This window comes from Pogoniulus pusillus, chromosome 13, assembly GCF_015220805.1.
Source record: "Pogoniulus pusillus isolate bPogPus1 chromosome 13, bPogPus1.pri, whole genome shotgun sequence".
Classification (NCBI taxonomy): domain Eukaryota; kingdom Metazoa; phylum Chordata; class Aves; order Piciformes; family Lybiidae; genus Pogoniulus; species Pogoniulus pusillus.
The window spans coordinates 20,991,850-21,012,802 of NC_087276.1; the positions used below are offsets into that span (position 1 = coordinate 20,991,850).

General features: G+C 46.4%; 1 protein-coding gene across 4 annotated transcripts in view; it reads left to right on the forward strand.

Moving 5' to 3' along the window:
* Positions 1 to 20,953, forward strand: part of MGRN1 (mahogunin ring finger 1) — a 56,710-nt gene that overhangs the window by 15,124 nt on the left and 20,633 nt on the right. For all 4 annotated transcript variants that reach the window (XM_064153416.1, XM_064153417.1, XM_064153418.1 and 1 more), the window contains exons 4-6: positions 3,731 to 3,877; positions 14,183 to 14,300; positions 18,794 to 18,860. In XM_064153416.1, the coding sequence (XP_064009486.1) occupies positions 3,731 to 3,877; positions 14,183 to 14,300; positions 18,794 to 18,860 (332 nt within the window). The remainder of the gene's footprint in view (positions 1 to 3,730; positions 3,878 to 14,182; positions 14,301 to 18,793; positions 18,861 to 20,953) is intronic.

Genomic DNA, 20,953 nt, shown 5'->3' on the forward strand with positions numbered 1-20,953 from the left:
TTTTATCCTGAAGGGATGTCAGACCAGGTGGCCTCAGATTCCTTGGTCATCCTGTTTTGCCTTTTTCATCCTAAAGTTGGATCAGCTCTTTGTTCTCAACGGTGGTCAGTCTCTTCTGCTCCATCCCCATGGTCACGAAGGCTATGTCACTGCTTTAGAAATCTCTGCATGCATCTGTGGCCACCTCATACCTGCACTGTCTGTAGTGCTTTACTTAAATGTACGCTGTAAACTTCAAGTGCAGGTGGAGACAGAAGAGCTTGTGAACCACCTGAAGCACTCCTGAACCACCTCCTTGTCTGCCACGGAACGCAAAGGAATGTCCCTTTGTCTTGTTATTTCCTTGAAGTTACAGCCCATTCCTGCACCTTAGGGTGGAACATGAGGTGTCTCTATCTCTCAAAGCCTCTACCACCACTGTCCTTGCTTGTTCTTTGATCTATCCATCAGCTGCCATAGCTGGTTCTGCAGTCCTTTCTCATCTGAGCTCCTTACTTTGTGGCAGATGGTTTTCTTAACCTCCAGCACCAGGTATGTTGCAACTGCAAGCTGTGTATAGTGCCTTGCTGTGACTGTATCCCTTTGGTACGTATCCCTCACTCTCTTCTCCAGTGATGCTGTTCCAGGCAGGCAGGGCTTTAAGTCTCCCAGCAGATACATCCTCCAGAAACCTTTTCTCCAGGCACTGCAGTTGGTAGTGGCCCTTCAGTGGTTTCCCAGAGCAACAGCTCTATTCTGTTCTGGGTTTAACTCCTTTTCTTCTTGAAAGATTGGAAGCACATTTCTGACTCCTGACAGTGAGGTGCAGGGACGGAGCTGGGAGCAGAAGGGTGATCTGGGAACCCCTGTGCTTTGTGTGACTTCACTGAGGAGACAAAACATGCAATGGTTTTACTAATGATAGGTTGCTTTTGTGTGATCTGCTCCCAGCCCAGGTCTCCCACCCTGTTACTTGGGGCTGCCAGAGGTACTTAGATTGGTGTTGCCACCTGTAACTCATGTATGTACCAAGCATCTCTGTTTTAATACCTACCTGTATATGCAGTGAGTATAGATCTGTGAAGTAGCCTTCACATCAGCGCTTGTCAGGAAGGGATAATGGTTTTTCTCAAGCCTAGTTCTAGAAGTGGCAAGGATATCAGCCTGCTGACCTTGGATCAGTGGAAGGCTATGCAGTGAGGGACAATTTGCAGAAGCTGTGCTCTGTGTGTTGCCCACACGCAGCTCACTTGTGTGAGCAGATGGTTGCCATTTGTGGTTTTGGGTCAGTCCAGCACAGAATGTTGGTACTACCCCTGTGTTTTCAGGCAAACCTGCCCTGCTGACTAAGGTGTTTCTTGTTTACAGTCTTCAAGTGCCATGATTTTATTCTTTGACTACAACCAGCTTGTGTGAAAATCCCATCCAGGATGTTGTATGCAGGCTGCTGTAAATGTCCAGGCTCTCAGTTCCTGGGATCTGTCTTTTTTTATACTAACATTTTGGGTGGATTCTAGTTTGAATTGCTGCTCTGGCCTAGTCTTGTTTGGAGCTCTTAAAGTCCTTCAGAGAAGAATGCAAGTGTATGCTGTAGTGATTCATTAGGATTCCATTAGGATGTGTGTGAGGTATTTGATTATACTGCTCTTAAGTTTTGTTTTACACCTTCTGTATTGAAATACTGAAACTGAACATTCCATTCTTGTTCAATGTAGTGGAACCCTCTTAATTAGGCAGCAGTTACTGCATCCCAGTGTACTCAGTAAATAAGGATTCCCCTTGACATTTTTAGCTTGAATTATGGAGGTTTGCCGAGCCCATTCCTGAGTGTTTTCCACACTGCAGTGTATTCATCGAGGCTCTTTCATGAAGGAAGAGGCCAACTGATGGTGTGAAGTTAGAGCCAAGCTTTTCCTGAATGGTTTAGATGCTGGCTTTAACCCAGGCACCCTGGCAGTTAAGGTAACACTGTGATAGACAAGTGAGGCTATGCACCTCCCAAAGGCAGCCTGCTTGCACTCACCAGTCCTACTCAGTGCCTGAGCTAAGGGTGGTGCTTGCAGTCCTGGGGTTACAGTGGGATGGGAATTTGCGGGTGAGAATCTGCTTCTGCTCTGCCAATGAGTCTCCTCCCTTCTGTCTGTCACGTTGTGCTTCAAAGTAGGGGAGATCTTCGCGGTAGGTTGTATTGGGTTCTTTCAGTACTTAAAGGGGCTAAACAGAAAGATGTGAACAGACGTCTTAGCAGCTCCTATTGTGACAGGACCAAGGGTAAGGTCTTGATTTGAAACCATCTTATCAGTGATCTTATCAATTTGTGGAGTATCTAAAGGGTGAGTGTCAAGAAGATGGGGCCAGACTCTTTTCAGTGGGGCCCAGTGATAGTGCAATTAACACAAACCGGAACCCAGGAATTCCCACCTAAACATAAGGAAAAACTTGTTTGGTGTGAGGGTGCTGGAGCCCTGGAACAGGCTGCTGAGAGAGAGATTGTGGAGTCTCTTTCTTTGGAGAGCTTCCAAACTTGCATGGACATTGTGATCCTGAGCAAGCTGCTGTGGGTGACCTTGCTTTAGCATGGGAGTTGGACCAGCTGATCCCCAGAGGTCCCTTTCAACCCTCACTGGTCTGTGATTCTGTAAAAGAGGGTAGATTTAAGGCTAGATATAAGGAAGCTAATTTTTATACTGAGGTGGTGAGACCCTGGCCTGGGTTGCCTAGAGAGGTGGTAGATGCCCCATCCCTGGAAACGTTCCAGGTCAGGTTGTTTGGAGCTCTGAGAAACCTGATCTAGTTGAAGATGCTTCTGCTCACTGCAGAAGGGGTTGGACTATGTGGCCTTTAAAAGCCCCTTCCAGCCATTCTGTGATTCCATGTTTCTCTCTCCTGGCCACTCCTGGCACATCGTAACTCACTGTTCTTCCATGATCATAGCTTGCTGCTCTGGAGCTTGCTTCATACCACTGTCTTCACTGGGTTTGTTACCTGCGTTTTCCAGCAGCAGGGAGGAGGAGTAGTACTGGGCAATGGTGATCACATAGTGCAGCGCAACTATAGGGTAACCTATAGCTAAGTTATTAATCATCTTTATGCTAATTGAATTAAATTCTAAATGCATATTGGTTATCCTGCATCTCTTATGCAGTTAAGTGTGTTCAATTTTTTTTAATGCAAGCAGTATGTATAAACTTCAGTCATTAGCAGCATCCAAGGTCTGGCTGATGAGTTGTACATTTAAAGATCTTTAAAGTTTCTGATCTGAATATCCTCTTCTCTGTGATACTTGAGGTACTTTTGAGTTTTGGAAGTTGTCTGTGTCACAAACTTTGGTTTTTTTGCTGTCATGAACCATTTAATTTGCAGAATTAAAAGAATTAGAGTTTAGACCTCTCAGGCCCACACAGAATTTCTTTAGCCCAATTACTGCATCTAATGTGAAGACTTAAAAGGAAAGGGAATGTTCTCCTAAGGGTTTCATGTGCAAGAGTTCACTTTTCTGTCTCATTCTGTGTCTTGGCACTGTAAGGCTGGGTGAGATCCCTCAACACCATTAACAACTTCAATAACTTCAGTCAGCTCTTGGAAGAACCATGGAAAAAAGAATGGAAATCCCCTAAAAAGTCCCAGGTGGAAGCCCATGGTGCTTGACTGCCCAGAGCACCTAGACTGGAGTACTCATGTCCTGATCTTCAGAGTGATCTTGATGTTATCTCCTAAACACACATTCTAATCCTCCGGCGTTGTCTTTCAGGTATAAAGATGATGTTGACAGCCCTACCGAGGAGAATGGGAAGCAGAAAGTCCTGTACAGCCTGGAGTTCACCTTTGATGCAGATGCTCGTGTTGCCATCACAATCTACTGCCAGGCTACAGAAGAGTTTGTTGGTGGGATGGCAGTGTAAGTCCTGGGTTTGTGGGTGTGTGGAGTGAGACAGGAGCTGCTGGGTGATGAGCCTGTCAAACATGTCCCGTTAATCACCTCCAAGGGCAGTGCTACCGTGGGCGGTGGGGAGGGAAATATCATCTTTTGTTTGTTTGTTTTGTTTATTCTGATAGTGTTGAATATTACTTTCACTTCCTTCCCCCATGTAGCAAATACCTTCTCTTCTTACCCTTTTGGTTTGTTTTTTGGGGTGTGGGGAAACCATTCTGTGAGGAACAAGGGAGAGGAACCTAAAGCTGTATCCTTTATCAACAGGATGTTCTAGGAATTTAAAACAGCCACCCTTCCCTTCAATTACTACCTGTTCTTTTTCCAGATCACCTAACCCTCTGGACTTCTGTGTTCCCCATGACAGGAACACCTGGGCCACCAAAGTAAAGTTAAATCTGACACTTAACCTCCATGGAATGGAGGCCCACCTAAAGTCCCTTTTGGAATAAGTGACCACTTATACACAGACTGATGTGAAACTGTTTGTCAGGAGGATTTACCACCTGAATCCCTGTGTGTCTCCTGCCAGGCAGATGTATTGGTCTTTGGCTAGCTGTCAAAGGGATGGCCAAAACATCCTCTATGGTGTCTTCCTCGTATCCCGGTAGAGCAGCCCTACAGGTTTCAAAATGCTTTTGTCTAAATGAGCTGGAGTGCTGTGTCTAGGTCTGGAGCCCTCAGCACAAGAAGGACATTAACTTGTCAGGGTGGGTCCAGAGTAGGCCACAAAAATGACTTGAGGGTCAAAGGACCTTTGCTGTGAGGACAGGCTGAGAGTGTTAAGGTTGTTCAGCCTGGAGAAGAGAAGGATCCAGGAAGGCCTTATTGCAGCCTTTCAGCGCTTAAAGGGGCTGATAAGAAAGATAGGGATAGAGTTTTTAGCAGGGCCTGTTGTGACAGTACTAGGGGTGATAGTTTGAAACTAAAAGAGGGAGATTCAGACTGGATACAAGGAAGGAATTTTTGCAGTGAGGGTGATGAGACACTGGCCCAGGTTGCTGTGCTAGTTTGCTACAGTCTTTTCCCTACAACACAGAAGTGAGGGATGCCTTAGAAATCCTGATAAAGTTTCCCTGTTCTGTCTCTTAGGCAATTAGGTTTCCTGTGAGTTTAGTACTAGTGAAGGTGCTGGAATGGCAGTCTTGGAGACTGAAGTCCTCTTCTCACATCACAGGTACAAGGTGGAGACGTGGCCAGTGTCCCTTGTACTGCCCTGCAGTGTTCTTTGGGTTTTGACCTAAGAAGGAAACCATCTATGGGCTAATGAGGAGAGCTGAGAGCCTCTGTGTCCAGGGTGGATGTATTTACGTTTTCAGACTTCAGCCATTGGTTAAGTCAGCAGATCTTGATTTACCTCTTGATTTTGAAACTTGTTGGTTTACCTCAAAGAAGAATTTGTCACTGGTCAGGAGCAATAAGTCATCTGCACTTACAGCTCAGTGTAAGCTTCCTATCAAATTTTGTGCTGTGTTGTACAAAGAGCTTAAGCCTGTGAAGGATATACCTAGAGTTTAAAATGTTCTTTTGCAGACTTACCATTTGGCACTTTGTTGTGACAAAGTGGCAAAAAGAAAGTCATTCTGTAACAAAAAATCCTGCACTTTTCATTTAACCTCTGTCTTGAACCAAGCTGCATTGCGCTGGAAGTGCAACTGAATCCCCTGAGACTCAGAGTGTAGCATTCTTGTTGCTTAAACTGCTCCACCTGGGACTCTTCAGGGACTGTCTTGTCAAGTTCTGCCTTGAATATTAATTGCTTAATGGAAGTCTTATAGTTACTGAATATAACCAACTGTTTCTGGGCAGAGTGTCTTTGGGCAGTGTTTCAGTCTTATGTATCTGGCAGCTTTCCTTTCAGAACTCTCTTGGTTGGTTGGAGGAGGAAAATGCAGTTTCTGGTTTGCTTAAGAACACATTTTCACAGAATCACAGAATTACTGAGGGTGGAATAGACTTATGAGATCAACAAGTCCAGCCTATGACCTAACACCACCACATCAACTAGACTGTGTCACTAAGTGCCACATCCAGTCTTTCCTTAAACTCCTCCAGGGACAGTGACTTCACCACCTTCTTGGGCTATCTGTTCCAGTGTCTAATTACCTTTCCATGAGAAAGTGCTTCCTAAAATCCAACCTAAACTTCCCCTGGTGCATCTTCAGGCCATGGCCTCTTGTCTGCTCACAAGTTGTCTGGGAGAAGAGCTGAAATTTAGTGAAATTCAGTGCTGTGCACTAAGCGAGTGACTGTCACCAGTGCTGCTGTCTGTTCTTTATAGCTTATGCAGCAAATTTGAACCACTTAACTGCTTTTTAAATTGCCTGTGAACAATTCCTAGGTAGAGTTTCTAAAAGTTATCACAACTGTCAACTTCAAAGGGGAAAAAAAAGATATTTTTAATCCACCCTGTCTATGGTTCACTGAGACACAGGTCTCTGTTCAGCTGGCAGAGGAGAAGCCTTTGTTCACGAGCCCTACCTGCCTCTGCATGAAACCAGCAGTCAGCAGTCATTACCTCGTCAACAAAATGCAGCTGCTGATACAGTGCTGCCCTGCTAGGGCGGCAGCAGGTCCCTCTGAACTAAAGCTTTACGTCAAAATCCAAAGCACTCAGATCCAGATCTTGTGTCCACTGCTGGCCTTTTAGTTAATAAATGATCCTTTAATTTCCCTGTAGTATAGGAGTGATGAACTGTCTGTCTCTGGAGTTCCTGGACAGTAAATGTTATGGAAGTGTGGGGAAGAGAGGGCTGCACCAGAAGCCAGGGAGCATCTTGGAAGGCAAGACTCTGATTTCGTGCCGATGTGTAGGTAATAAAATCTGAGGGAAGTGAGGTACAAATATAGACTGTATAAGCTGCTTTAATTCAACCCAGGCTATTCTTCCACGTGGAAGTGGCTCACAAAGCACGTCTTGGGGCTAGTGCAGCTGCCCAAAGTAGGCATCTCTGCTTCTCTGGATTTCCTGGCTGCTAGTAAAACCTTTTGAAGCTCTGATTTCTGCTTTACAAAGCAATTCTGAAAGGGCAGTGCTATAATTACTTTGATTTATTCTTTTGAAATTCTAGTGGGGGAAAAAAAAGCAGAAAAGAATTGGGGCTGCATTCTTAGAGCTCTGAAGGAGCCAGTGCATGTTTAGTGCACCATTAGGAACGCAGCTTCCCCCTGCCTGGGTGGGGCTAGCTTTGCCTTTTTTTGCTATTCCTTTCCTTCTAACAGCTGCATTCGAGGAACAAGTACCTGCAAAAACTGCATTCTGTATAAATCCAAAACATGTCTCTTGCTGTAGCCAGCATTTGATTGGGAAGAGGATGCTCTTTAAAACTTAACACTTTTTTCCCTTCACTCTCCTAAAATCCTAAAATGGGAGAAACTTTCTGGACCCTTGTCAAAGGCAGGAATTTTCTTCTGGTCTCCAGCTTGCAGCATGGCTCCCTAGAAGTGCTAAACAGGTTATTCTGGCTTCTCTGCTGACACAGCCACTGAGCCTGATAGTATCGCTGCTTCTGCTACTGCGAAGCTCCTGCTAGGAAGGTGGTTGTGTTCATACAGATTGGGGTGAGAGGAAAGAGGGAGGGTAGCTGGCTGGCTGGCTATGAGCAGAGGCATAGCTTGTCATAGAGCCTCTGCTCGCCTGAGAGCCACAGTGCTTGGTGTGTCACGGGCCTGCCTTCAGGATTAGCTGATCTCCATGACCAAAGGCAGCCATTGCTCTCTGCAAGCCAGGAAGCTTCCTCCTGGAGTTGTTTGGGCTGCGTTTAAAAGCCAGTGGCTCTATCAGTGTGTGCTGCCTGTCCTAACCTGTCTCAGAGAAGCATTCAACAGACTTTCCCATGTAATTCTGCTGGGAGACGTGCTCAGCTGTACCATTGCACTCAGCTATACCATTTCCCAGCCAAGATCTTGGGAACACATAGTTCCTGACTGCTGCCTACCTCTTGTCCTGAACTGTTGAACTCTTGAGTTTCATGAGGAGCTGCCATCTTCACCTCTGTGGGTCTTCAGCTGACCAGCAAAGTCTGGAGAAGGCAAATGTGTGGTTCATGGGGCAGCAGAGGTTTCATCACCTCTGCAGCCCCATCCCCTGGGGATGGTACCCAGCACTTCCTCATGGTGGTGTAGATGTAGTAACGGGTGATAGGACAAGAGGAAATGTGTAGTGAAAGTGCAGAAACAAGTGATAGGACAAGAGGAAATGGCCTCAAACTGTGCTGGGGGAGGTTTAGGCTGGAGATTAGGAAAAAAATTCTTTCCTGCAAGAGTGGTCAGGCATTGAAACTGGCTGCCTAGGGAGTTGGTGGAGTCTCAGTTCCTGGAGGTGTTCAAAAAACATGTAGGTGTGCCACTCTGGGACATGGTTTAGTGGCCATGGTAGTGTTAGGTCAGTGGTTGGACTCAATGATCTTAGAGTTCTTTTCCATCTGAAACAGTTCTATGATTCTGTGATTCTATGAATAGCTGAAGAACACCCAGTTTGTAGCCTGCTTTCTCCTGCAGGAACTGGCTCAGGTATTCGTACCCTTAGATGTCTTTGATTTAGGAGACAGCTATGCTATTTGGAACAGCCTGTAGAGATCTTCATACTCTCTTTTTATGTGTGCTCTGTGAATGCATCCTTTCCTTTTCAGGCAAAAGCCTTGATGTGCACAGTATTAGCCTGTTCCTGGGAGGGCCCCCGGGACTTTTCCAGATGTAGCTATCCTGCTGACTGGCAGGAAGGATTGTGTAGTTAAAACACAACAGCAGCAGTTGTTTCCTCAGGGTAAGGAGTCAAACCAGCCCCGTAGCTGGAAGCACTTAAAACAGCCAACTCCAAAGACATGAGCAAAGCATGCAGATCAGGAGCTGGTGTTAACTATGACATGAGAGGTTTGAGTTTTGCAACCCATTTATTGTGGATGCCCCTTCCCTGGCTAGATTGTATGAGGCCTTGAGTAGCCTGGTCTAGCGGAAGGTGCCCCTGGCAGGAGGGGATACTAGATGATCTTTAAGGTCCCTTCCATTCTATGAATCTTCTCCTTTGGCAGAAAAGATTCTCTTCTGTATCCTGGTAGTGTTGCTGATCTGTGTTTTCTTGTTAGAAAGAGAAAACACCACAAAAATAGGCCAGTCCAGCTCTGCAGTCTTTGCCCTTTCCCAAGGCTGTGCTGGTTGTGTTGCTGATGCACACAGGGGTGTAGTGGGTATATGTATTTATTTTTTTCCCCCATCTCATTTCCTTGTTAGTTGTGCAATGCCTGCTCCACTCGTGGCAGGCGGCCTGGCGCGGTGCCGTGAGCTGCCGGCGGACGTGCCACTGCAGCGATGAGCTGTTCTGTCTGCGTGTGGAGCTTGGGGTAGAGTTGGTTCACAAAATGAAATCCAGCTGGAATGAGCAGCTCGGCGCATGGCTGTTCTCACTCAAGCTTGCCTAGGAGAGCCAGAGACACTCAGAGATTCCTTTGGTTAGTTAATAACCTCTGTCTATTCACGGCCTCTGAAAGGTGCTCTGGCTGCTTTTGGCTGTGAGCTGTGGTGATTAATAGGAATTCTTTGTGCAGAGAGATTTTGTCTGTGTGAAGAAATCAGAGGTGAGTGCTGGTCTTTGCTAGGCACAAGCCTCTCCAGCTGAAGCCTGCTTTGATCCAGGCAGACAGCAGTCCCCCAAGGGAATGCTGCAACGTGCAGAGTTCAGAGGCTGGAGAGCTGAATTCTGTAGTTTGCAGCAAGCAGAAAAACCCTCTGTCTTTAATGGGAGCTCTGGCCTTTGTGCCTCTCTCTGTAGCTGTTGTGTAAGCCACCAGCTTTGAAGCCTGGTTAGTGTTGTGAGTGTGATACTCTCACCAGTAGGTTCAGCAGCTGAAGGCAGACTCTGCAGGTGCTGGAGCAGGATATGGGCAGCCGGGTTTCAGCTTCCAGGGTAAGGTGTTTGTTTTCTGCTGGCCTGAAGTGGAAATTCAGTCTTGTGAGGAGAAGACTGGCAGGACTGCAGTGCACCAGGTTAGCACCCAGATATTCTCCAAACTCTGTATGGAAGTGTCTTAGGGCTGGGTCTTGCCTAACTGTGACTGACTCCCAGGGCTTGGGCCTTCTTACATTTGAGTAATGTATCTTTTATTAAAGAAAATCACTTAAGTTGAAGCACTTGTTGAGCTTCTCTCTTCCTCAGGAGCTGTTTGATCTGTCCCAAAATGAAAGGGGGGTGAGTATGCGGATGAGAGAGGTGGCCAGTGTGCTTGCTCCACATCAAATACTGTCCCCTTTGAACACTAGCAGAACAAGAACATGAAACATTCAAGAAAGCTGGGGAGGGACTTTTTACAAGGACTTGTAGTGACAGGACAAGGGGAAATGGCTTTATGCTGGAAGATGGGAGATTTAGACTGGAGATTAGGAAGAAATTCTTTACAGTAAGGGTGGTGAGACACTGGAACAGGTTGCCCAGAGAGGCTGTGGATGCCCTCAATCCCTGCAAGTGTTCAGGGCCCGGTTGAACAGGGCCTTGAGCAACCTGGTCTAGTGGGAGGTGTCCCTGCCCATGGCAGGAGGGTTAGATCTCAATGATCTTTAAGGGCCCTTCCAATCCAAACCTTTCTGCTTCCATGACTGGCTCACTCCCTGCTGTGAGAGGACATGGGGCTTTGCCAGGCATACACAACCTGCAGCACTGGCAGAATTGGTTCTCATTCTTAGAGCTTCTCCACTACTGTTGCTGTAAGCCCACAGCACCACAGGCAGGGAATGCAAGACTTAATGAATGCAGCAGATGCCAACCAAAAGGGCTGGGCTTGGGCAGAAATCACTCAGACACTAATATGCAGCATGCTTGTCAGGTTGTCCTCCCGAGCAACACAAGGAGTCTCTACTTGTGCTGTGGATCCTGTGCATCACCTTAGGAGGATGATCGATCTTTGTGACAGTCTGGGGTCACCAGCACTTGCGAGGGCATTCACCAGGGTCTGGCCTCCTGGTGCGCTGCAGCCTCAGTGCTGGCTGCTGACTGGAGGTCTCCAGTGTTGTCAGGATGTCCAGATCCAAGTCTTACAGGCATTTTGCAATGAGGACAGTCAGGGTCACACAGCTCAAGGCATAAAGCTCTCTTGGAAAAGCCTCCCTGAGTTTTTTGTCGTGCTCTTCAGCTCAGAAAATCTTTGTACCTGGTTTATTTCTTTTCTCAGGGGCAGTGAGAGCTGCAAGCCTGTCCTCCTTGGAACAACGTTACTTGTTTTCCTGTTGTAGACTGGTTTGGGCTTCTGGTGCTGTAAGTGCAGGTCCTCCAGCCTTTCTGACACTCATCATCAGCATGTTTACACCCCTTCCCCAGTGCTGCTGTGGTGCATGCCATCCAGGCAGACTCTGACCTTCCACTCTTTGCACTTTATTTCTCATAGGTTCCTGACTTGCTGTCACCTTGGATAAGTCACTCTTCCATCCCCAGCTTTCCCAGCTGTAGAGCTGCAGAGCTGGGAAGCTTCAAGAGCACCACAAAAGGAGCTAGATACAGGCTTGCTCTATTCATTGTGCTTGACAACTCAGTAAATAAAACCTCACTCACTTGCTCGCTCTGTAATTCACACATAAAAGACCTGTCATTCTGATCTCTTCCCACACTGTGCTTTAAATGCAAAGGATGGAGTGGGACCTTCTAGTAAAGCAGCACAATTTCAGCACAGTACAGAATGGTCTTTGAGGGTAAGCTGTTGTCATAAGTAACACAGTGCACCTGCCTTAGTAGGAAGAGCGGAGTGCGTGTGGTCTGCTTGGTCTTTGTCATGGCCTTCCAGAATTCAGCATGGATGTTGTGCCACTCGATAAGCTTTCTGGTTCCTCAGAGGGTGCAGGAGCTATGCTGGCTTTCCAGACAAAAGCAGCAGCAGTGGGGAGCCTGACTTTTTCTCCTTGGGTTTGAGAGGAATTGAGAATTTCTCATCATCTTCTGGCATCCAGGTCCTTATACCCTTGGCTGCAAAATGCATCCTAATGATGGTGTTTTCTGGCTCTGTGTTACAGTGCTGGCTGGCCTGGCCCTGGAGGGCAGCCTGCTGCCTGCTGTGTCTGTGGACTCCTGCACTCAGGCAGCAGGTACCTGCCAGAGCTGCAGATTTTGAGTGTAAAGTTTCCAAAGCATTGCTTAATGCAAATTTCTAAGGTTCAGGTGTGTCCCCTCTAATCACCTCTGCCATCGTCCAGCCCAGTTTTCCTATCTCTGGTGTGACATTCAGTTTTGCAGTTCCTGGTCGACTCGGCCCCAGGGGATTTTCCCACGTTCTTTTGTTTTGACTCCCTCTGGAAGGGAGCTGCCTGACCTTCTCTAGTCTCTTGCTTGCAGAAGCCAGAAGACATTACTTTGGGTGTAGAAAAGCTTTGTGTTGCCATCTCCTTCTGATGTGCTCTGCTCCTTCACAAGGTGTAGTTAGACTGAAGGAACTTGGAGCTTTCCAACTTTTGCTTCTGTACTTAATGATTTGTAGCTTTTGTCTATGCTCCAGAGCAGCAGAATGTCCTCAAAAGGACAGAGTCCTGGGGTTTTGGAGCAAGGATGCTCTTTATTTTGCCACTGTGCACTCTGTTAACTGCTCTGCTTGACAGGACTCTGAACTCAGTCAGCCACAACAGATGCCTCCATGTCCTCTGGTGGTGTCTCCTTGGGGCTGGCAGCAGTGCCACTCATATTATTCTTTGAGAAACAGAATCAGCAAAATCTGAGGAGCTGCTTGTCAGAGCATCCTGTGTGATATCCCAGGCTGAATTAAGGAAGAACTCAGACTAGAATTCCTGGTGCTAATGTGACATCTGTCCCTGAAGCCTATCCCCAGGCTGTCTGGTTGATCAAGAGGAGTGACAATCAACTTTCAACAAGGCTTCAAGCTTCTTCAAGTTCATTGTGCAGTGGCTGGAGGCCAGCACTTTCTTCACCATGTGAAGCTCCACTTAGGAAGTGATGGTTAGTGTGCACGAGAGAGAACATCCCATTGCTGTGACCAGCTGCTAAAGTCTTTCTTGTAGAGCTGGAGCTGATCTGGCTCGTCCTTGTGCCAGGGGAGGTTGCTGTTTCTGTAGTGTAAGCCTCGTGGGCAAGGGATCTCTCACTTTCTCTCCAGTTTGTCAGTGTGCTCTGAACATGCAGTTGGTAGCTCAACAATGAAGGCTTTGGTAGTAAAAACAGCTTCAGATGTTCCCACCTTGCCTTCTCTCCTGTGCCAGAGTTGGCACTGCAAGAGGCTGTGCACATCCAACTCAGATACCACTCTTCAGAAAGGGGTGAAAATTCAGTCCTGCTTTGCCACTGAAGCTCACTGTGAATCACAGCATCCATAGTGACAGTCAGTGGGCAGATAGTCTGCGTGGGCTCTGGGTGCAGGGGATGGTGGGTGGTAGCTGTGGTCCTGTCCCAGAGATGTTCAACCCAGTGTGGCAGTGCTGACATTTTACAGAATCACAGGATGTTAGGGGCTGGAAGGGACCTGAAAAGATCATCCAGTCCAACCTGCCTGCAGAGCAGGATCACCTATACCAGATCACACAGGAATGCACACAACTGGGTTTTGCATATCTCCAGAGAGGCTCCACAACACCCCTGGGCAGCCTGTTCCAGTGTTCTGTCACCCTCAGAGTGAAAAAATTCTTCCTCATGCTTCAAGTGCTGGACCTTGAACAGTGGAAGAAGGAGACTGACATGGAGGAGTGGTTGATGTCTCTGCAGTGGTGTTGGGGTGTTCCTGCAACATGTCTGGGGAAGCACATATGGAACAGAGATGTGAATGGGAATGACTCTTGTTTACCAGGATTATGGTAGCCAAGCAGTGTTCCTCACTGCAGAGCTGTGCTGGGGAGGCATGAGGGAGGTTCCAGTGCTGCATTGGGTTGTGTGTAGCACTGTTAGATTATTGCTTGTTCTTCCTGGGTTTCCTGCAGAAAAGCAGACTGTGTGCCAAGCTTGAAAACATTGCCTAGGCCCTGGATTTAGTGATCTGGCCTTTGCCAGGCTGATCCACCCCATTGTACTCCTCTGACACTCAGTGTTTCCAGGCAGGTCAGTATGGATTCAATCAGACCTTGCCTGTCTGTGCTGCTTTCCCTTCCCTTCCCTGTGCTCACCTTTTCACCTTGACCTTTCCTTTCCTTTTTTGCATCCCCTTTGAATGGCTGCCACCCCGTGCCAGCTTCAGCTCTGCCCTGTAGAGCTGCCACTTGTGATTCCAGAAGGGTGAAGAGGTGTGAATGAACAAGAGCCTAGCAAAACGCCATCATTTGTCACAGCAAGTTTTCTTTTCCTCCCTTTGTCTTCAGATACAGCACAAAGAACCCCTCTCTGCAGTCAGAGACAGTTCATTACAAGAGAGGGGTAAGCCAGCAGTTCTCTCTGCCTTCCTTCAAGATTGATTTCTCAGACTGGAAGGATGATGAGGTAAGTGTCTCCTCAGTGTCCCCTTCTTTCCACTGCCCTGTTGTCCGAGAAGCACTGGACTCACATTTAGTGCTATGAGCTTATGGTTGGAAGGTGCCCTCTCCCAGCTGCCATGGCATGTTTTGTGGGTGTGAGATGAATGGGGCCCTGGGAGGAGCAGGTATGAACACTACCTGGGAGCTTGGCAGGTAGATCAGACAGACAAGAAACCCGAAGAGGCAACTTCTGCTGTCTCTCAGCTAGTATCTCATCTGGTGTAGGAGGGAGAGTGCAGAGATTGGCACTGGAGATCTTCCTGGAAGAACCTGCCACACCTCAGCCTTCTGCTTCCTGCCAGCCAACGAGCTTGTGGGAGCAGATGTCTCTTGATCTTTTTGGTTTGAAGTTTTTTGTGTGTCTCGTGTTTGATTTTTTGGCTGTTCCTCTAGAACGGTGGTCTCCAACATCGAGGTACATGCAGGACAACTCACTGGGATGTGGGAAAAACTTCAGTAGTACTTGTGTAAATAGTAACTGTACTTGTGTTGGCAGTGCATGCTCAAGATTGTTTACTGATGAGTTGAATGGTCAAAATGTTTTGGAGACCTCTGCTCTAGAAGAGTCCTATTTAAAGGCCACATCATGCATTATTAACTGCAGCAGCACAATGTTGTGGGGAGATACTCTCCTCCCTGGGGCAGATTCATGCTGGTGCATTAATGCTGGATAAGGGGATGCCTTGCTTCTTTTAGTTTAACACCTATCTGCAGCCAGACGAGGGGCTGGTTTTAATTAAGCTCTGTGGATTTTCCTACATGACAAGATCTGTAGAGTCCCATTGATTGTGGATTCTTTGCAAAATTCCAACCCAGGGGGTAGTTCTCTGCTTCTTAAGCCTCTGAGCTTTGGCCCAAGGGCATCTCTTGCATGTGGTGCAAGGCAGGGAGTCCTTGGTCTTTCCTCTGCTCTGTTCGGAGCTGCCTTAAGAGATTTGTGATGCAGAGGAGTTGGTCTGTAACTACTACTAATTGATCTTGTGCACTCCTTTCCCAGGTCTGCACTTAGGCAGTGCTCATTTCCTCACCACAAGTTGTCTATGAGTGTAGTGTATGTGAACCTTTGTAGAACCTTTTTTAAAAACTAAAAGAAACAAAGGAGAGAAGGAAAAAAAAAAAGAAAGAAAGAGGGGGGAGAAGTAATCTCTCTTGTATCTTGAAAAGATTGAATAGCTATTGTCTTGAAGTTACTGTTATAATCAGTCTTGTGCCTTAGCAAATGCCTTGGTGGTTTCCAAGAGCCTGCAGTCTGGTCTCCTGATGTCTTGGCTTCTCTGCCAAGATATGATTTCACAAGTTCAGCCTACAAAAGCCTGGAAGAGCTGCTTTTCAGTCCCTTCTGTTGTCTGAGGGATCTGGGAAGTAGGAGCTCAGGTCGCTTTCTTCTTCAAGAATTGAGAAGCTTAATTTTCACGTTTGTTCCTGCCAGCAAGGTTCCAACTTGAGTACTAAAGTCATGTTCCTTCCATAGCTTAAAAGGAGAGGTGCTGTGGAAAAATGATCTTCTAGCTGCTTTTGCTTGATTCTGATACATCTCTGTTGTCATTGATGTTGCTGGGAGCTCTGTCAGTAGAGCAAAAGTGGAACATGCACTGTGGTTTGGAAGTCCCTTCTGTTTCAGCTCTTTGTATACATTGGTCCTTATCCTCTCATGTCCAGTAAAAATAATGTGGCTAAACCTTAACTGACCACCAAAATGCAGCACCATTGTCCCCAGAGTTGTTCAAGAAACATGTGGACATGACATTTCAGGACATGATTTCATGCCCATGGTGGTCTTAGGTTGATGGTTGGACTCAATGATCTTAGAGGTCTTTTCCAACCAAACCAATTCTGTGGTTGTCTGGGTCAGCTAGCAGTGTTACCACTCAGCTGTGCACCATTGAAGCTGTCCTAACCCTCCTAATTTACTTCATGTTTATGCTCAGCCTAACACTCACATCTGATGTGGTTCTTGGCTGTCCAGCAGAAGAGAAAAGAATGTTATGGCAGGTTGTTATGTGGAAAGCTTCAAGAAACTTTCCTTTGTCTTTGTAACATGCTGGTTTGCTGGCACGTTGCAGTGTGGCTTCTGTTGGGTCAGCTGCTTTCAGCTCCCTAAAATGATCGTGGAATGGACCCTTAAAGAGGCATTTTGAGATAGAATTATAGAATGGTTTGCGTTGGGAGGGACCTTAAAGATCACTCAGTTCCAAGCCCCTGCTATGGGCAGGAACACCCCCCACTAGACCAGGTTGTTCAGTGCCTCATCCAACCTCCAGGAAGGGGGCATCCACAACCTCCCTGGGCAACCTGTTCCAGTGTCTCACCACCCTCACTGCAAAGAATTTCTTCCTAATATCCAGCTTAAATCTCCCCTCTTCCAGCTTCAATCTATTCCCTCTTGTCCTATCACTACAACCCCTTATAAAAAGTCCCTCCCCAGCTTTCCTGTAGGCCCCTTTCAGAAAACCCTGAGGTTTGTGTCATAAAAGCAGCCACAATTCTGTGATATGGCTTTCCTTTCAGATGAACAAACCATAATAATTGTCATACAGTAATAAATCAGAGCAGGAAGCAGAGCAAAACCATTAAGGTTCTTTCAGCAATTTTAATCAATTGTCCTGGATGAAGTTTCCCTCTGTGGCATACCATCATGGTTCAAAACTGCAAGCTGGAGTAGTAGTGACTGAATGAGTCTCTTCTACAACAGACACTGAGAGGCTAAATGAGATTTTTGTGTTCACTCTGTTACTCTGCTGTTTTGGAAAAAAGACCAAATTCTGATAGTTTAAAGGTATGATAAAAGTGTAAAACCATCATACAGAGGTTGAAAATCAGTATCCTTCAGGTCTGCAGACCAGGTCAAATCATAAGGTCTTCCAGCACATGCTTTCTATTTGGAATCAGGTATGGACATATGTGTGTGCCTGAAGCTTTATTATGCTGCTAAGAGTTGCTTCCAGAAAGTCTTTGTGAAGCTGAGCAGCCCCAAAGGCATGCAGAGCCTGCATGAGGAGAGTGCAGCTAGGGACGAATAAGGCAGCAGACTTGCAGTTCCTTTTTCCCTCCACACCCTTCCATTGGAAGCTTAGTGAGCTGTTGCAGCCTGAGGTTTGTGCCTGCAGCTCTTGGCAGAGCCAGAGCAGTGTGGCTAATGGGCTACAGCACAGCTGGCTAGTGGCTGACCAGGTATGATCTGTACAAACATCAGTCATCGTGATGTTTATCAGGGTGAACATCAAGGCCAGGCTGGATGAGGCTTTGAACAACCTGGTCTGGTGGAAGGTGTCCCAGCCTGTTGCAGCAGGGTTGAAACTAGATCATCTTTAATATCCCTTCCAACCCAAACTATTCTAGGATTATAAAATTTAGGTTGCAATTCATTTGAGGAGAAACCAGTTTCAGCCATGTTAAGGCTCCCAGTGACAGCCACTTGCCCTCCACCCTGGATGTTTTGGGTTGCCATGTGTGCTGATGCTGATAGCTGTCTTGATAGTTTATCTTTTGGGGGACTGGCTGGAGAAAATTATGCTGCAAATGATTTTGGGGCTGCAGAGAAGTGAAAGAAGCCCCAAAGCACTCTATGAATGATGCTGCAGCTCTTTAAAAGAGGTCTCAGTTTTCAGCAGAAAACTGAAAACAGGCTACCTGGAGCACCATGGTGAAGTGACATCTTTTTCTCCTTTGGCAAGAGATAAGACAAAAATCCCCATCAGTAATTAACAAAACCCACCAGAAATCCAGTCTCTGAGCCAGTTCCGTTCCTGGCATAAGGCAGTGTTTGTAAGGTTGCATTTTTCTTGTGTTTGTAAGATGGTGGAGCTTTTGAAGTGCTGTAATGAAGTGCAGGGTGAAGGAAGAAATTCAGTCTGTTTTCCTTGCACTCAAGCAAGATATTAAAATTTCACTCTCACCAATTAGAAGGTCAAGGACCTGAATTTCATAACATGCCAAGAGATGGAAATCAGTCTGCTGTTTCCTTACAGTCTTGTGTGAGCTTACAGTTTTTTCTCCATCCTCTGGAGTTCCATAGAAGAGTGAGTTTGGTTTTCTTTGGTGATATAGGGAGCACAATGCCTACTGCTGTGCTATAAGCAGTATATCCTACCACATGCAACCAACACTATGGCACTAGATATATTTTGAGAGACTTTTCCTACTGCAAAGCACTCAGGATTAGTGAGAATTAAATGCCACATGAAATTGGAAGGGAGGTGCTTTGCTTTGCTTTGCTGGCCATAGCTGGTGTTCAGTGCCATGGCAACGTGTCTATGTTGCCGTTATTCTGGCTGACTCCCTTTGAAAGTTGGTGTCTCAGGTTTTCAGTCTTTCTGCTCTGTTGTGTCCTTTTGAGACAAGGGGCTGGAGGCCTGTCAGAAGGACCTTCATTGCTCTGATGTTAACACTGTCTTGAGTGTTGTCTCCAGGCAGGGCTGGTGTGAACTGTCTAACCTCATCTCGTTTTCTTTCCCTCAGCTGAACTTTGACTTGGATCGTGGTGTGTTCCCTGTGGTCATCCGGGCGGTGGTGGATGAAGGGGATGGTAAGCATGGTGCTCTGCTCCCTTGGTCTTCCTTTAACTCTCTCTGAGTTTGTGTGACTCCTTCAGGGCAAGCCTCCTTTTGCAATGATGAAAATATTTTACTTGTAGAAAAGCCCTGGGAAGCCTTTCCAAAGTAAAAATGTTTCATGAGTTCACCTCGACTTGCCTGTATGTAAAGGGCCCAGCTAGCTGTGGGTTCTTGCATAACAGCACCCTTTTAAAAGCAGCCTCCATTTTTAAACAGGAAAAATGGCTAGGTGTTTAGTACTGCAACAGTGTTTGGGAGAACTCCTGCCTTTGCCACCAGTGCCAGGTACAAACTGGAACAAAATTCCTTTCTCTTTGTGTTTTGCATTTAAAATATGTGAAGTAAGGGGGAAGAGTTGTTTTTTCCCCTTCTTGGAGGGCTAAGTTGTCTTCACAAAATCTATAGCTAAGCTGTAGGGTGGACCTTCTCCCAGGAGTGGTCAGAGAAAATGGCTTTGAGATGCTCAGGCCACTGTTCATGAAACACAGGTTCATTCAGCAGTGTCACGTTCTCCTGCTTTTTCTGAAAGGTGCTGAACAGTTACTTCTCTTTGAGAAATAGTATTGATTATTTCCAAATCCTCTGGCCATTTGGAAGAGGAAAATCCAAGGATCCTCCAAAGGTCATCTAGTCCAGCTCCCTCTGCAGCAAGCAGGAACATCCTCAGCTAGAGCAGACTGCCCTGTCGAGCTTCACTTTGAATGCCTTTAGGGGTGGGGCCCCAACCATCTCCTTGGGCAACCTGTTCCACCACCCTCATAGTAAAGAACCAGTTCCTAACATCCAGTCTAAATCTGCTTTTCTCTAGTCTGAAGCCTTTGCCCCTTGTCCTATCACCACAGGCCTTTGTAAACAGTCCCTCTTCATCCTTCTTGTAGCCCCCTTCAGGTACTGGCAGGCTGCTGTTAGGTCTCCCTGAAGCCTTCTCTTTTCCAGGCTGAACAACCCCCGCTCTCTCAGCCTGTCCTCATAGCAGAGATGCTTCAACCCCCCAGTCATTTCATGGCCCTCCTCTGGACCCACTCCACTAGGTGCATATCCTTCCTATATTGAGGGCTCAGTTGAAAGAATTGAAATAAAACTGAAATAGAACTGAAAGAATTGAAATAGAACTGGATGAACCAATTGAAAGTCTGACTAACCAAGCACAGTGCAACATGAAGGAGACTACTTCTAAAGTGCATCTATTTTTAGTGATTACAGGCACTGTTAGTAAGAGTGACTTTTATGTCTGTTTCTTGACCATAAATATAAAACACCTTCCTCTGTTTATGGAGCTTTTGGCAAAACATTTGTACTTTCTGATGTTGGGCATGCCTAGAATGACCAAAAATAGAACAGCAGGCAGCATGGGAAGCATACATTTATGCACATACCATGCCCTGTCTAGGCCAATAGTGTACTGTCATCTATTTTAATAATCTGGAAAGACAACTGCTTTTAAATCCTCTCCTGGCAAGAACACCAGCACAAAAATATGCAGCACTTGAGCAAAATGTGAGGAAATTGTTGTGTGTTTTGGTTCTTCTTTAACTGATGGGACTGGAAGGAGCTGGCCTGGTGTGTTTGGAGCACCTGGAAAATTACAGCTGGCCTGTAACTGCTGGTGTTAAATAAAATGAAATGGCAAATTAAACTAGCAGTCAGGAATGAATTCTGCCAGGAGATGTTTGCCTGCCTTGAGGAATGTGAGCTTGCAGTTAGCCCTTTCCCATTCCTGCCAGTAAGATTACTCTCAGGCTAAGGTACAGAAACCCTGTGGGAGGGCTGGAAGTGCTGCCAATTGCTGTTAAACCAGATGGATTTATTAATCTCTGTGATAAATTCAGGTAATTAAAAGCAGGAGTTTGAGGGGGGAAGCAGAACCACACCGAACACTTTGTTTTATTTTCTCTTTCCAACGTCTGAAAACAAAGTGGGATAGTTTAGGGCACCCACACTATTTGAAGGCATGTCTGTGTAGGGTCCACCACAGAGCCCAGCAGTGTGTTGTACTAGCTCTGCAGGAGTATGAGATGAACCAGCCTGAGGACAATGTATTCTAGAATGCTTAAACTGCAAAAGA